The sequence below is a fragment of the Ixodes scapularis genome, unplaced genomic scaffold (assembly GCF_016920785.2).
Source record: "Ixodes scapularis isolate PalLabHiFi unplaced genomic scaffold, ASM1692078v2 ptg001458l_1__unscaffolded, whole genome shotgun sequence".
Taxonomy (NCBI): Eukaryota; Metazoa; Arthropoda; class Arachnida; order Ixodida; family Ixodidae; genus Ixodes; species Ixodes scapularis.
Window position 1 is genome coordinate 704,541 of NW_024610152.1, and position 16,421 is coordinate 720,961.

Below are 16,421 nucleotides of genomic sequence, written 5' to 3' on the forward strand. Positions count from 1 at the left end.
GGCGATCGTACCTCGACGGTGCACCATAACAAAAGCCGTTCGGCCCGCGTCGCCAACTCCCATTGTGAGTATTTCTACGATTAAACGATGATACTTCTATCCCCAGGGTCGCCCTCGCTCGCGCATAGAAACCCTCCGTTAGTCATTCGCAGAAAGCTGTCATTCTTCGCAAACAACAACACGCGAAGAGTAAACACTGGTAAACGTGCTCAGGAAAAGTGAACATACCTCCGACTTCGATTACCGGCGACGCTGGCAACTAACCTCTCGGCGCTCTTGGCGCAACAACGGGCGCCATGAAGGCGAATAAACACGCCAGAATACAAGAATAATTCACACTTTCAATAACAAACAAATTAAGAACTCACTAAAGGGAAAACAATGAAGATACGATGTACGGGGTCAATGGGGACAACGCGGGAGCTAGGAACAACGCTGCTCTCCGCATACCAAAATGGGCGCACTACTACAACTGTACGCCAGACGGCGCGGCTGTCGCTGCAACACGCAAGATGGCGACGACTACGCGGAAAAGAACACCTTTTCCGTCTAACCTCGACTCAGCACGTAACGTGCGTAGCCTCGACTCGGCGCACAGCGGGAATAGTTCTTGTGGTGTTACTGCAATCTAGTTGAGTTTGGACTTGCTAGGGTTAGCCGCATCGCGTTGGCATCAGTCTGTGCCGTGTGTGTTTTTCTTCCTTTTTTTGTTTTGGACTCATTCGATCTGGGATCACCATGTAACGCGCTACTACGAAGCACCGTCTTTTACGGTGGTTGTTATGGATATAAAAGTACAGTTTTTCTATGACATCCAGTCGTTCGCTATCTGAGGAGTGGTCGCTCTAAGGCGCGCCATGGAATCAGAACAGTAAAAGACGGTGAACGCCAAGTGAGCGCGTCGGAACGTTAGGCCTCGCCACCTCGGTTCAGCTCGAACTCGAACGCGGGACGCCGCCACGGAAGCTTGGACGAGATGGACCCTTCGGACGGGGACTCGGCGGCTGGTCACGTGAGTGAGAACGCCATAAAGGATCAACCGCCACAAGACTCGAGACCGCGAAGAAAAAAAACGTTGTCGCAGAAGGCCTTGTTTAATTACGAAGCGAACCGGGACGAGCAACGTCAAAAGCTCGACTGCGTCTGGGAGCGCATCGCAAACGATCTTCGGGAAGTTGAACAGGCTACAAACGCCGAAACGCAGCAAGCGGCGACGGGCCGTATCCGAAAAGAGTACGGTCGTTACCAAGCGCTGTCGGAACGCTACGTGGCCTACTTGTCGGGGATCAACGCGGAACAAAGCCAGCTAGAGCTAGCCCTTCAGAAGACAACGGATCGCGACAGAGCTCGCGCGGTTCAGAAAGCCTTGATGGACACCGGAAAGACGCCCGACCGCGCCACGAAGTCTCGGGACTCGGAACACGCTAACTCGGAGCACTCGTCGAAGTCTGCCGGGCCACGACTTCACGGCTCGAGACGTTCTGGAGGGTCGACGCGTTCGGAACACTCGATTGCGACCACGACAAGCACGGCTGCAACGAGGGCACGCGCCGAGGCTGCAGCGGCGCGCACTCGTGCTTCTTTCACCAGAAAGGAAGTGGCCATGAAACTCGAAAGAGCAAGGCTCGAAGAAAAGGAGAAGAGTGCGGCTGCGGCTAACGAGCGCAGAAAAGCAGAACTAGACGCTGAGTTACAGATCCTACAGCTGGAAAGGGAAGCGGCTGCTATGGAAGTTCAAGCAGAAATCCTGCAAGCGGCTGCAGAACAGCACGGCGGGGAGCATCGCTCCGACCGAACCATCTCAGATGTATCAGAAGTCCGTGCTCAGCGCACTGTAGACTATGTGCACAACCAGGCGGCCGTCCACGATGGCTCAAACGAACTGCCTGCTGAGCAGGTTGCTCCAGAATTGAGTGGTGTGCTGAAATACCTGGTCCGTCGAGATTTGGTCAGCACAGGACTCGTCAAGTTTGATGATCACCCCGAGAATTACAGAGTATGGAAAGCCACATTCAAAAGTATGGTGCAAACTCTGGAAGTTACGGCAAATGAAGAGTTAGATCTTCTCGTGAACTGGCTGGGCCGTGAGTCTTCGGTCTATGCAAAGAGGCTGCGTTCAGTACATGTCGACAACCCCGCGGCGGGGTTAGAGATAGTCTGGGAAAGACTGGAGGACTGCTACGGGCGACCCGAAGTAATAGAAGATGCGCTCTTCAAGAGGATCGGAAGCTTTCCTAAATTCTCCGACAAAGACACTCACAAACTACGGGAACTGGGAGATCTGCTTCTGGAACTGGAAGCCGCAAAAGCTGATCCCCACTTGACAGGACTCGGCTATTTGGATACGGCAAGAGGGGTGAACCCCATCGCAGAGAAGTTGCCACACCGTCTCCAAGAGATGTGGATCTCGAAAGGCTCAAGGTACAAAGAAGATCATCACGTCTCTTTTCCCCCTTTCTCTTTCTTCTCGAAGTTTGTCCGAGACCAGGCCAGGATGCGGAACGACCCGAGCTTTGCTTTCGGCACAACGGGAAGCACCTTTCCGAGGTTCCCAAAGAATGAGAAGGTCACGTCAAGAGAAGGCTTCAGAAACACACCCGTTTCAGTCCATGCGACCGACGTTACTCCAGGAGCCGTCGACCATTATTCGCCAGCCACAGCCGAGAGGATGGAGGACCCTAACAGACAGTGCCCGCTTCACAAGAAACCTCACCCTCTACGAAAGTGCCGTGTGTTCAGAGAGAAACCACTGCAAGAACGCAAGTCTCTGCTGAAACAATTTGGGATCTGCTTCAGGTGTTGCTCCTCTACAAACCACCTCGCAAGGGACTGTAAAGTTGTGATCAAGTGTGACGACTGTGACAGCACTGAACATACCAGAGCGCTTCACCCGGACAGTTCCAAACCTTTGTCTTCGAGCCTCGGACAGGATCCCGAAGACGACACCATTCATCACGGACTATCACCTGACGTATCTTCCAAGTGCACCGAGGTGTGTGGGGAAGGTTACGGTGGAAGGTCCTGTTCCAAGATTTGTTTGGTGAGTGTGTGTCACTCAAGCACACCTCAAAAGGCTGTGAGAATGTATGCCATCTTGGACGACCAAAGCAATAGGTCACTGGCAAGGACAGAATTCTTCAACCTCTTTGATGTCCAGGGAGAGAGTTCGCCATATACTCTCAAGACATGTGCTGGAACAGCAGAAACGACAGGAAGGAGAGCCTCTGGGTTTCTGGTTGCAAATATTGATGGCAGCGTGAAACTATCTCTCCCAACCCTAATTGAATGCAATCAGATGATCAACAACAGGAACGAGATTCCGACACCCGACGCTGCACGTCATCACCCACATCTAAAGGCTATAGAGAGCCTCATACTGCCATTGGATACGGAAGCTCAGATTCTGCTTCTACTGGGAAGAGACATCCTGAGAGTCCACAAGGTGCGTCAGCAGTGCAATGGGCCTCCTGATGCGCCCTTCGCTCAACGACTAGACCTAGGATGGGTGATCATAGGAGACGTCTGCCTAGGTCGCACACGCAAGCCGGACTGTGTCACCAACTTCAAGACAAATGTGCTCGAAAATGGACGACCCTCCCTTTTTGAACCATGCCGCAACCATTTTCTCGTCAAGGAGAAATTCACTGATCCCATCAATCCAACCCAGCATGTACCACCTACCCAAGGTGTACCCATCAAAGACTACTCCGTCGAAGAAACGACAGACACGTTGTTCCAGACGACAAAGGACGATGACCAACCAGCTCCATCGGTGGAGGACAGAAAATTCCTAAACATCATGGACAATGAAGTCTTCAAAGATGAGTCATGCAGTTGGGTAGCCCCTCTTCCTTTCCGCGTGCCAAGACCTCGGCTTCCTAATAATAAGGAGCTTGCACAGTCTCGTCTTGCATCACTGCGACGCACACTGCAGAAGCGACCAGAGATGAAGGAGCATTTTGCGACATTCATGAACAAGATGTTCAGGAATGGCCACGCAGAAGAAGCCCCACCGCTAAGAGAAGAAGAGGAATGCTGGTATCTTCCAATCTTTGGTGTGTATCACCCACGCAAACCAGGCGAAACCAGGGTCGTGTTCGACTCAAGTGCTCAGTTCAAGGGAACTTCTCTGAACAATGTTCTTCTCACAGGACCAGACTTGACCAACAACCTGCTGGGCGTCCTGATTCGTTTTAGGAAAGACTGCTTCGCTGTCACAGTGGACATTCAGCAGATGTTCTACTGCTTCCTGGTACGAGAAGACCATCGAAACTACCTGAGGTTCTTGTGGTTTCGCAACAATGACATCCACGACAAAGTGGTGGAATATCGGATGAGAGTGCATGTCTTTGGTAACAGTCCATCACCAGCAGTGGCTACATATGGACTCCGGAAGACAGCACAGGAAGGAGAGGAAGAATTCGGCAAAGATGCCAGGGAGTTCGTCGAAAAGAACTTCTACGTAGACGACGGGTTGGCAGATGGTGTCATCGACCTGGTGAAACGCACGCAACAAATGTTGGCAGTTTGTAACCTAAGGCTTCACAAGATAGTATCAAACAGCAGCAGAGTGATGGAAGCTTTCCCCAAGGAGGACCACACAAAAGATCTAAGGGAACTCGACCTGAGTCACGACATTCCACCAATCCAACGCAGTCTTGGAATTTGCTGGGACGTAAAGAAGGACGTCTTCACCTTCAGGGTTCCAGTTCAGGACACACCATTCACCCGGCGTGGTGTCTTGTCAATGGTGAACAGCGTGTACGACCCATTTGGATTCGTGGCTCCAGTTACCATACAAGGGAAGTCTCTCCTACGAGAACTCGTCACAGAAACCTGCGAGTGGGATTCCCCACTTCCTGAAAACAAGAGGAAAGAGTGGGAGAACTGGAAGGATTCCCTTCAGGCTTTCGAGCAGCTAGAAGTGCCTCGCACTTATGCGGCCGTTTCACTTAGCACAGCTCAGCAGAAGGAAGTGCACATCTTCTCAGACGCCTCGACCAAGGCTGTAGCAGCTGTGGCGTATCTGAGAGCCACAGACTCGGATGGTGCGTGTCATGTCGGCTTTATAATGGGCAAGGCTAAGCTAGCACCGCGTCCACAACACACCATTCCAAGGCTCGAACTGTGCGGTGCGGTGCTGGCTGTGGAGCTGGCAGAGCTCATTCAGAAAGAAATAGACACACAACTAGATGTGGTGCATTTCTACACCGACAGCAAGGTGGTTTTGGGCTACATACACAACCAAACAAGAAGATTTTACGTGTATGTCGGCAACAGGGTCGAACGCATCAGAAAATCTACACAACCAGAACAATGGCATTACGTTCGGACCGATGCAAATCCTGCAGATCTTGCTACAAGATTCGTGCCCGCAGCCCGGCTACAGGAGACGGCTTGGCTGACTGGTCCAGAGTTCTTAAATCGTCAAGAAGAGTCTTCATGCGTCTTGCAGAACGAGTTTGAGCTGATGGACCCAAACACTGATGCCGAAATCCGGCCCGAAGCAAGCGTCTCAGCCACCAGTGTGACCACAAATGGACTCGGGACTAATCGTTTCAGTCGTTTTTCAAGCTGGCCTAGACTGATGCGTGCAGTGGCATACCTCATACGTGCTGCTGGCAACTTTCGGTGCCCTTCTCGAGCCGACGAAGCTGACCTGCCACGTGGCTGCCTTCAAGCAGGACAGCTATCTGTCGAGCATTTGTCTCTTGCAAAGAATCTCGTCATTCGCTCCGTCCAACTAGAAGCATATGCAAATGAGCTCGAGTGTTTGTCACAGGGGAAAGGAGTCCAGAAATCAAGTCCACTTTGGAAACTGGATCCTCGTATTGATGACAAGGGCTTGCTGAGAGTCGGTGGTCGCCTCAACAACGCACAGCTGAGTCAAGAGGAGCGGAGACCTCTAATCATACCTGGTAAACACCACGTCGCCTTGCTGCTTGTAAGGTACTACCATGAGCAGATCAAGCACCAAGGTCGACACATTACTGAGGGAGCAATCAGATCCGCAGGTTTCTGGATCATCGGAGCAAAACGCTGCATAGCGTCGTACATACACGGGTGCGTCATGTGCTGCAGACTGCGAGGAAGACAGCTGGACCAGAAGATGGCAGACTTGCCAGTTGATCGACTCAGTACAGAACCCGCATTCACATATGTGGGGGTTGACGTTTTTGGACCATGGAACGTGACTGCACGTCGAACTAGAGGTGGAGAAGCCAGCAGCAAACGGTGGGCTGTGCTGTTTACGTGCATGAGCATTCGGGCGGTCCACATTGAAGTCATAGAGTCCATGGATGCTTCAAGTTTTATTAACGCTCTCAGGAGATTTTTCGCACTCAGAGGACCTGCGAAACAGCTGCGATCCGACTGTGGAACCAATTTCGTCGGAGCATGTTCAGAGCTCAACCTGAGAACTAGTGGTCTCGACAACGACAAAGTACAAGCATTCCTTTCAAGCCAAAATTGCAGTTGGGTGTTCAACCCTCCTCATTCTTCCCACTTTGGAGGAGCTTGGGAGCGGATGATCGGAATCGCACGTCGTATTTTGGATTCCATGTTGTTGGAACACGGACCGAGCCGTCTCAGCCATGAAGTTCTGGTGACATTTTTGGCAGAAGTTTCAGCAATCATAAATGCTAGACCTCTTGTTCCTGTTTCGATGGATCCGGAATGCTGGGACATCTTGTCTCCGTCTACACTCCTTACCCAGAAGGTTGGTGGAGACACGTTACCACCCAGCGAGTTCAACGTCAAGGATCTCTACAGAAGTCAGTGGCGTCAAGTGCAGTGGTTGGCAGACTCCTTTTGGCACCGTTGGCGACGTGAGTTCCTGACAACGCTTCAGAGCCGTCGCAAGTGGCAGGATAGCCGTCGAGACCTCAAGGAGGGTGACATTGTGCTCCTAAGGGACAAACAGGTTCACCGCAACGAGTGGCCTATGGGTGTGATTGTGAACACTTTCCCGAGTGCGGACGGAAAAGTACGGAAAGTCGAGATCAAGACGGCGACCAGAGGAGAACTAAAAACTTTCCGACGGCCAGTCACTGAGACTGTCCTTCTCATCTCAAAAGAAGACTGATCCAAAACTTCAGTGCGTGTCCAGTTTGTAAACTTTGCGTTATGGTGTCATAGTGGTATCTCGTGATACCAGACGGGGAGTGTGGTGTTACTGCAATCTAGTTGAGTTTGGACTTGCTAGGGTTAGCCGCATCGCGTTGGCATCAGTCTGTGCCGTGTGTGTTTTTCTTCCTTTTTCGTTTTGGACTCATTCGATCTGGGATCACCATGTAACGCGCTACTACGAAGCACCGTCTTTTACGGTGGTTGTTATGGATATAAAAGTACAGTTTTTCTATGACATCCAGTCGTTCGCTATCTGAGGAGTGGTCGCTCTAAGGCGCGCCATGGAATCAGAATAGTTCTTCCGGTTCTAACACTTCCGGTATGCGGGAGCAGGCCTAGCCGGCTGGCAAGATGCTGAAGTGGTGCGCGTTAAATGGGTTTTGAAGCTTTTAACAGCGAAGTGAATTGTAATAAGGTGGGTTAATACATCGATGTATCATGTCCGCGCATATTTGGCCATCGGACTGCAACATGCGCAGTCGTTGGCTGCAGCAGCAATTTCCGAAAACGGAAAAAAGCGCGCGACAAATTGTGCACCGAGCACAAGAAGATCGCAAAGCGAATGCGGCTGTAACGTATACACTTTGCATCGCTTCCCCCACTCATATCAGCGGGGAAGCGATGCAATATCAGCACATTAAAAAAGCAAATAGACAGAATAGAAACGGACATCTACAAGTGCAGTAATAGGCCTCGACGAGTCAAATTTAGAACGAATTTTGCAGCTTGTGGTGCAAATGCAAGACCCTGGGTGTAATGATTGTCATTGGCTACTCAAGTTTTGTTTTTAACTCCGTTCATTCCTACGAGGATGTGCACTATAATTTTGTGTGTTGCTCGGTAGCGACGCCCGTTAAAATACGTTAATGGAAACAATACGAATAGAGGGCGCAAAATCGTCGTCACCCTCCCCCCCCCCCCCCCCTTTCACCCCCATCTGCTGAATAGTTCCGACGCATCTGGGCGTCATACGAAGTAGAGATGTCCCGGTAACTGGCGATCGTACCTCGACGGTGCACCATAACAAAAGCCGTTCGGCCCGCGTCGCCAACTCCCATTGTGAGTATTTCTACGATTAAACGATGATACTTCTATCCCCAGGGTCGCCCTCGCTCGCGCATAGAAACCCTCCGTTAGTCATTCGCAGAAAGCTGTCATTCTTCGCAAACAACACGCGAAGAGTAAACACTGGTAAACGTGCTCAGGAAAAGTGAACATACCTCCGACTTCGATTACCGGCGACGCTGGCGACTAACCTCTCGGCGCTCTTGGCGCAACAACGGGCGCCATGAAGGCGAATAAACACGCCAGAATACAAGAATAATTCACACTTTCAATAACAAACAAATTAAGAACTCACTAAAGGGAAAACAATGAAGATACGATGTACGGGGTCAATGGGGACAACGCGGGAGCTAGGAACAACGCTGCTCTCCGCATACCAAAATGGGCGCACTACTACAACTGTACGCCAGACGGCGCGGCTGTCGCTGCAACACGCAAGATGGCGACGACTACGCGGAAAAGAACACCTTTTCCGTCTAACCTCGACCCAGCACGTAACGTGCGTAGCCTCGACTCGGCGCACAGCGGGAATAGTTCTTCCGGTTCTAACACTTCCGGTATGCGGGAGCAGGCCTAGCCGGCTGGCAAGATGCTGAAGTGGTGCGCGTTAAATGGGTTTTGAAGCTTTTGACAGCGAAGTGAATTGTAATAAGGTGGGTTAATACATCGATGTATCATGTCCGCGCATATTTGGCCATCGGGCTGCAACATGCGCAGTCGTTGGCTGCAGCAGCAATTTCCGAAAACGGAAAAAAGCGCGCGACAAATTGTGCACCGAGCACAAGAAGATCGCAAAGCGAATGCGGCTGTAACGTATACACTTTGCATCGCTTCCCCACTGATATCAGCGGGGAAGCGATGCAATATCAGCATATTAAAAAAGCAAATAGGCAGAATAGAAACGGACATCTACAAGTGCAGTAATAGGCCTCGACGAGTCAAATTTAGAACGAATTTTGCAGCTTGTGGTGCAAATGTAAGACCCTGGGTGTAATGATTGTCATTGGCTACTCAAGTTTTGTTTTTAACTCCGTTCATTCCTACGAGGATGTGCACTATAATTTTGTGTGTTGCTCGGTAGCGACGCCCGTTAAAATACGTTAATGGAAACAATACGAATAGAGGGCGCAAAATCGTCGTCACCCTCCCCCCCCCCCCCCCCCTTTCACCCCCATCTGCTGAATAGTTCCGACGCATCTGGGCGTCATACGAAGTAGAGATGTCCCGGTAACTGGCGATCGTACCTCGACGGTGCACCATAACAATAAACCGTTCGCCCCGCGTCGCCAACTCCCATTGTGAGTATTTCTACGATTAAACGATGATACTTCTATCCCCAGGGTCGCCCCCGCTCGCGCATAGAAACCCTCCGTTAGTCATTCGCAGAAAGCTGTCATTCTTCGCAAACAACAACACGCGAAGAGTAAACACTGGTAAACGTGCTCAGGCAAAGTGAACATACCTCCGACTTCGATTACCGGCGACGCTGGCGACTAACCTCTCGGCGCTCTTGGCGCAACAACGGGCGCCATGAAGGCGAATAAACACGCCAGAATACAAGAATAATTCACACTTTCAATAACAAACAAATTAAGAACTCACTAAAGGGAAAACAATGAATATACGATGTACGGGGTCAATGGGGACAACGCGGGAGCTAGGAACAACGCTGCTCTCCGCATACCAAAATGGGCGCACTACTACAACTGTACGCCAGACGGCGCGGCTGTCGCTGCAACACGCAAGATGGCGACGACTACGCGGAAAACAGGGGGGGGGGGGGGGGGGGGAAGGAGGGAAAGGGAACGCGGCGCAAAGCGGAGGCTGCCATATTAAAACCGCTTACGTTGCCAGCATAGGCTTTGCAGCGAAGAAGTTGTATCCATACGGATGGAAATGACTTAGCATTGCCCCTCATATGCACCAAAAAAAACCTGGTTGCCTTTTCGGCTAATTAAATGCCAGTTGCCAATAATAGTCACTCAAAAAAACAAACCCATCTAACAACAGATATTGCCAAATCATCAGAAATGATTATTAGACACGTTCAGTAACCTTAAGGCAATCACCTCCATATTAGTCAATAGTAACCAGCTGAAGTTAATTAAATCTATAGGTATACAACTTGCATAAATTGTCAAAGACAGCGACGGATAGTCATTTATCGCCATTTCAGGCCAAATTTCAGTATCAAATCGTATCCGCTTGAAAATTCAAACAAATGTCTGAAGAACCAAGCCTCACAAGTAGTAAGAATAGTTGCAATTGGTTATTCATAGCCAAGTGGGGCTGATCTTATCAAGAATGGCTCCCAAGGGCCAATATGAGCCACATGAAGCCTGTCTCACCCATGAAATCTCGAATAACATAAAGTGAAATAATAGTTATATTAGTCACTCAATGGCGGCCTGCTTCACTAACAGCCAATCGACTCAAGAATGTTATTAATGTGAATATAATCATTTGGAGCCATTGCTCCAGAACAACATTCCAAAAGCAATCGGAAGCTAATGTTGACCACACACCGCTAAGTAGAACAAATGGTGACTAATCGGCATTAATGCTCAGTTCGAAGTAATCTTGTGCATAAAGTTTAGAACAGCTTACACAGCGATCAATGACCATTGATCACTCGAAGAAGCAAATCTGCGCATAGGTATGCAATCAACACACAGTAATAAATAATGAATAATAATAAGCATTTCATTACGACCGGGCTCATAAACATTGTATAAAAACACAAAGTATTGACTAATATCTGTTAAGTTTATTTAAAGTCATCTACCAATAAATAGCCAAGGACGTGGCCGTTCCCATAGGAGCCGTCTTTAAAACGGTGGCTTGTCGATCGAAACTACGGGAGGTAGGCTTTCCAGAGGGAAGAGGGGGGTTCTACTCGTGCAAGTAACGTCCATGGGGAGTTTCGTAACTGAACTTCTCTAGTAACGTTCACACCACCTCAAATCACGTCATGCCACTGCGAGGGCGCTGCTGTCTGCACTGCGCATGCGCAGGTGTGTCGTCTCTCTCGACTCTGGTTTCTGAGCATCCTCGGTGCACCGACCTGATGTCAGAGAACGGTGCCTTGTTTGTGACGAATGTGTTGGTGTTTAGGGCTCTGAAAAAAAACGCCGCTTCCATCATTTCGTTGTTCTCAGGGCATTTTCTTTGGAAGACCCTGTGGAAGCAACGAGCTCAGCCCTATTGATGCCATTGAATATCACTGGTCGTAGAGAGCCTTGGAACGGAGGGAGAGGGGGCTATACACCAAACCTTTGGAACCCATCAGGTTCAGTATGCTGCCAGACCTGTGGCTTCGTCTTCCGTGCGGTTTTCTCAGATCCCGACAATATGCCGGTGGCCATCGGCGCTCTCAACGTGTACTCCACCTGCGCCTGTTGCGATGCATATGATACGACCGCATGCCTTGTCTGCGTGTTGGAAAAGATAGAAAGGCGCTCAGACGATGATTTTGCAAAGGCCCTGAGTACCTGTGGCTCAACTTCTTGCTCTTCAAAACTGAAGACGCTCATATACCAGGCCTCATTATAATGGTGTCTTCGTTTTCGACTCTTTTTGTTCCAGAATATTTGTATGCTGTTCGCATGAAATAAAACAGTTCAGCGCAAAACTCCTGAGTTACGTATTCGTAGTATAATACAGGGTGCCCTGAAGAAAATTAGTTTCATATTTTTATCGAAAAAAAAAAAACAAAAAACGACGTGTCGCCAAACGTCAAGTCTACACCCAAGCGGAAGCCCTAGCGGTGCCGTCCAGATGTTAAAGTTGTGGAAGAAAAAGTTATCCATTTTTATTTTTTTGTTACAAACGGGTTTCGTAAATATTTGAATTTTGAGAGTGGCGGTCAACGGGGCCCACGAATATATTAAGCTTATTAGCGCAACCTGATGGGAACAAGCCAGAATTCCCCAAAGAATTATTAAATAAAAACTTTTTTTTAATATTAACTTTTTACCTTTAAATTTAACTTTAAAAAAAGTATATGGTTTGTTATGAAACTCTAGCATCTGTTCCGAACCACTCGCCCTACCTTCACGCGAAGACATGAGCGTTTGGCAATGCAAAATATAATATTTAAAAAAAAAAAATGGGGGGGGGGGGGGGGGGGAGGGGGCAGATGGGGCTACTGGGTGGGGGAGGCAGGAGGTCAAGGGACACGCTGTACGTTTGTAGGGTATCCCTAATTTTGGTTATAAAATTTGCATCTCAGAATGCTATACTCTGTATCGCTGTAACTTAAGAAACCGCAAAGGCTACGGTCCCCGTGAGCCAATCGGCGCACCGGAGGCCGACACGCGAGTTTGCTGTATCTCAGTATACTGCGTTTCAGCTCGCGTGCGACCGCAGCGTGGCTATCCAGCTCTTTGAAGCTGGAACTTCACGTGCTCTATGCCTTTCACTGTACCCCCCTTCCCCCCCTCCAGGTTACGTGACACTCACGCGCCCTTGGATTGACTCCGATGGGTCTCGTAGCATTCGCTGCGGTCTTTCGTCTGGTGAACGGAGCATACAGGTTTGCAAGTCCGGCTTCAGGGCGCTGCCTTCTTGCTCGGACTCAGGGTCCTTCAATACAAAAGTAGCGACGTAGCCTCCCTCCTCCACCACGTTTTCCTCTGTCGCACTCGCGCGTCGACGGTGGCGCCGCCTGGATTGCGTCAAGCTAGCAGACACTCCCGCTTGAGTGCAATGGGACGGAAGGTTGTTTTCGGTAGTTTTCTTGTTTCGCGAATGCACTTCTGTCGCGAGTCGTGCCGTTTGACGGGTAACAGACTACAGATACTTGCGAGGTATCAGCAGAACTACTTGACTGTCTGGAAAACGCAAACTACGGAAAAAATGGCCACGCGGCGCTACCATGGTCTACGCTACTATGCTACCGGAGTGATTCGCTCTCGCGCGAGCAAGGCCGCCGGCTACGTGCCGTAGTGAACTCTTGTATGCTCCACAGTGACTTTGGTACAATGGACGGCAGAGTTTCTGTATTACCGCGCGCGTGCCCCAGGCGCAAAGAAGGGAGATCACAGGTTTGGTTCTTTCGTTGCTTCGTAAGGGAGGCAGGACGTAACAGGTAAGCACGACGCGATTGCTGTTCTTTTTTATTTCACAAGTGAAGCACTTTTCTCAAAGCGACATTACTTAGTCTCACCTTAATGTGGACCAACCACGGAGCCTACAGACGTGAGCGGGGAGCTTTGACTCGAGCTCCCGCTGCACGAGCGTTCACGCAGCCGAGTCGCGATCATACGAAAAGAGCGTCCACTTGTAACGTTGGCAGTTAGCCCGTGTTGAGCGGAGATGTCAATGGTCTTGATAATAAAAAAAGTTTCCCTTCTTAACAATACTCGTGTTTGGCTTGCGCAACGTGTCATAATAGCTGCGCAAAAACGATCTACTAATATACGATCCCCATCGCTGTAAAGGCGCGGCTGGGAGCCTTCACCTATATACGCGCCATAACGAAATCAGAATATTCTGCACAATATATTCTTAGCAGAACAAGCGAAAATTTCTCTTTTCCGCTAACACCTAAAACTTTTCAGAGCTTTATAGTTTTAAAAATTGCTTGTGAAACTTTGTGTGCACTGTGTTTTTACCAAATAAAGTGTAAGAAGCTTAGTGGGCTCATTACAAAGATTTCGTAGGCTCAACTCGACTAACTAGAGGAAGGACTTTATCTGTACGCAGCAGCCCGCTCTTTATGGACTGTCGTTTCCGAAAGTTAAATGATGACGTTTTATTTATCAAGTGATGACATGAAACAATCTTGGCTTTTAAAAGAATTTTATTATTACTTCAAATAACCGCAACATAGGCCTTCAAGCTCTGCTGCCGGTGGCTGTAAAAGCAGAAAAAAAGTAAAAACCAAAATAAGTCCCAGGTAATGAATATTGTTTTTTCACAGCACCAAATCACGAGGAATATAGAGACAATTATTAAGGCTACTTCACACAGTTTCGCTTCGCTGTGCTAAGACCGCTTGTGAAAGTCTAAGTTACAATTGTAAGGGGACCTGTTACAGTCTAAATCGCGCCGTCTCAAGCATTCGCAACGCAGCACAGCGAAGCGCAACTGTGTGAAACAGCCATTAACCTGTCTATGTAGTCCTTAAAACGCTTCACCTCCAGGCCAGCACAAGCATCTGCTTTAGGTGGAAAAAAAGCAGACAGCAACAGGTATGTGCTAAAGACGAAGCTTATGTATGCTTCTACTGTCCTCGCTGGAGTGGTACATGAAAACGCCAAGGCACGTATACTAGAAGCTGAATCTGAACTATCGCATAGTGAACGACTAGCTTGCACAAAAGTCAACGCAAAGATGAATAAACATATTAAGGCACGGATACCAGACGTTGAATCCCAGCTATGATAAAGTGAATGACTAGCTTCTACGAAAGTCAACAGTGAGATACATAAAAATATTAAGGCACAGACTCTGAAAAGTTCAATCTCAAGCATAAGAAAGTGAATGACTAGCTTGCACAGAAGCCAACAGTGAAATACACAAAGCTATTGAACGGATGGCATTGTAAGTTTATCATTATAATGAAATTTATGTAAATGTGCAAGCCAGCTGCACAAAAAGACCGTTAATAATTGAAGACAATATGACTAAAGAGGCGAGCTTCTTATCATCAGACATTATACAACCCGAGACGGAGGTTTACAAAGAAGGACAAGCACAAGCGTCTCAGTATCTATGGTCTGCATTGATACGTTTGTGTTTGTCCCTCTTGTAAACCTAAGTCTCGTGTTGTAGAAGGCCTTAACATTAATATTCTCTGGAGAATGGAAACACGGAGGACGAACCAGAAAAACACATTGTTAAACACAACTGGTTGAGTGGTGGCCTACCGAAAAAATCAGCCTGTTACTGGTATCGAGCCGGCGACCTATTCATTTCCAGTGGAGCGCTCTTGCGGCTGGCCTAACCAGGATTAAGACGTCAGTTAACCAAGCGAGTTTAATCAGCTGCCACCTGTCTAAAACAAAGGATGTTGAATGGCCTGCATATCAAGTTTATGATGATAATGCAACAGATGCAAAGATGCCAACGAGCAAGGAAAAATTACGACAATATTCCGCTGGAGCAGAGAACGAGGATCAGAAAGGGTAGAAAGCAATCTTCAAACAAAGATAGGAAACTGGTGCGCGACCGAAAATATCCGATTTGTCCGCTAAATATCCGCTTTCGACTGGAGCGCTCCGCCAACTGAGATAACCAGGAGAAAGACGTCAGTAAAGCAACCGGATCTGTCAGCTGCCACCAGTCTCACACCAACAAGGGTGAACGGCCTGCATTTAAATGTTATTATGAAAATCAAACGAATGCAAATGAGCATACGAGCTGTAGAAGAAGGCCGATAATACACCTTAGAGAACGGGAACAAAGGGGACAAAGGACAAACTCAAGTCTTCAAACACAATTAGGTGACTGGTACGTGACAAAAAACAGTCCGCCTAAATCTCGTATCAAACCAGGGACTTTTCCCTTTCCAGTAGAGTGCTCTACAAACTTAGCTAATCAAGAGTTAGACGTCAGTCGAGCAAAGGGATTTTATCAGCTGCCACCAGTCTCGCACCAACAAGGGTGAACGGCCTGCATGTTCAGATCAATGTGGTAATGAAATCAATGCAAAGTAGCAAGTGAGCTCGAAATGAATGGCCAAAATAGTCCCTGGAGAAGGTAAGCACGGGAGAAAAAGGGTGAGCACTAATTTTCAAAAGACCGCTAGGTGAACTGTTCGCGACCGAAGAAATCCGCATAATCCTTGTATTAAAATAGGGCCTTTCATTTCGAGTGGAGGGCTCTACCAGCGGAAATAACCGGAACTCACACGTCAGTAGAGCGAACGGATTGTATTAGCTGCCACCAGTCTAAAACCAGAAAGGGTGAACGGCCTGCATTTTAAGGTGATTATATCAATGCAAATGAATGCAAAGGTGCAAACGAGCTGGACAAAAATAACGATATTAACCCTGGAGAAGGGAAATAAGGGTGACAAAGAACAAACACAAATCACCAATTGCAACTAGGTGACAAGGAGGCCGAAAAAATCCGCTTGTTCCTGGTATAAACCAGGAACCTTTCTTTTCCAGCGGAGCGTTGTTCCAACTGAGCTAACCAGGATTTAAAGGACAGTTAAGCAAACTAGTTTTATCAACTCCAATCCGTGTAACACCAGCAAGGGTGAACCATTTAGATCGTTT

The 16,421-nt window shown here is 48.6% G+C and overlaps 1 protein-coding gene across 1 annotated transcript; it reads left to right on the forward strand.

The window, feature by feature from the left end:
- The first annotated feature begins 976 nt into the window (after nucleotides 1-976).
- LOC120848584 lies at nucleotides 977-7,084 on the forward strand. The gene has a single exon (XM_040220562.1). The coding sequence runs from the start codon at nucleotides 977-979 to the stop codon at nucleotides 7,082-7,084; it is 6,108 nt and encodes a 2,035-aa protein (XP_040076496.1).
- The last annotated feature ends 9,337 nt before the right edge of the window (nucleotides 7,085-16,421 follow it).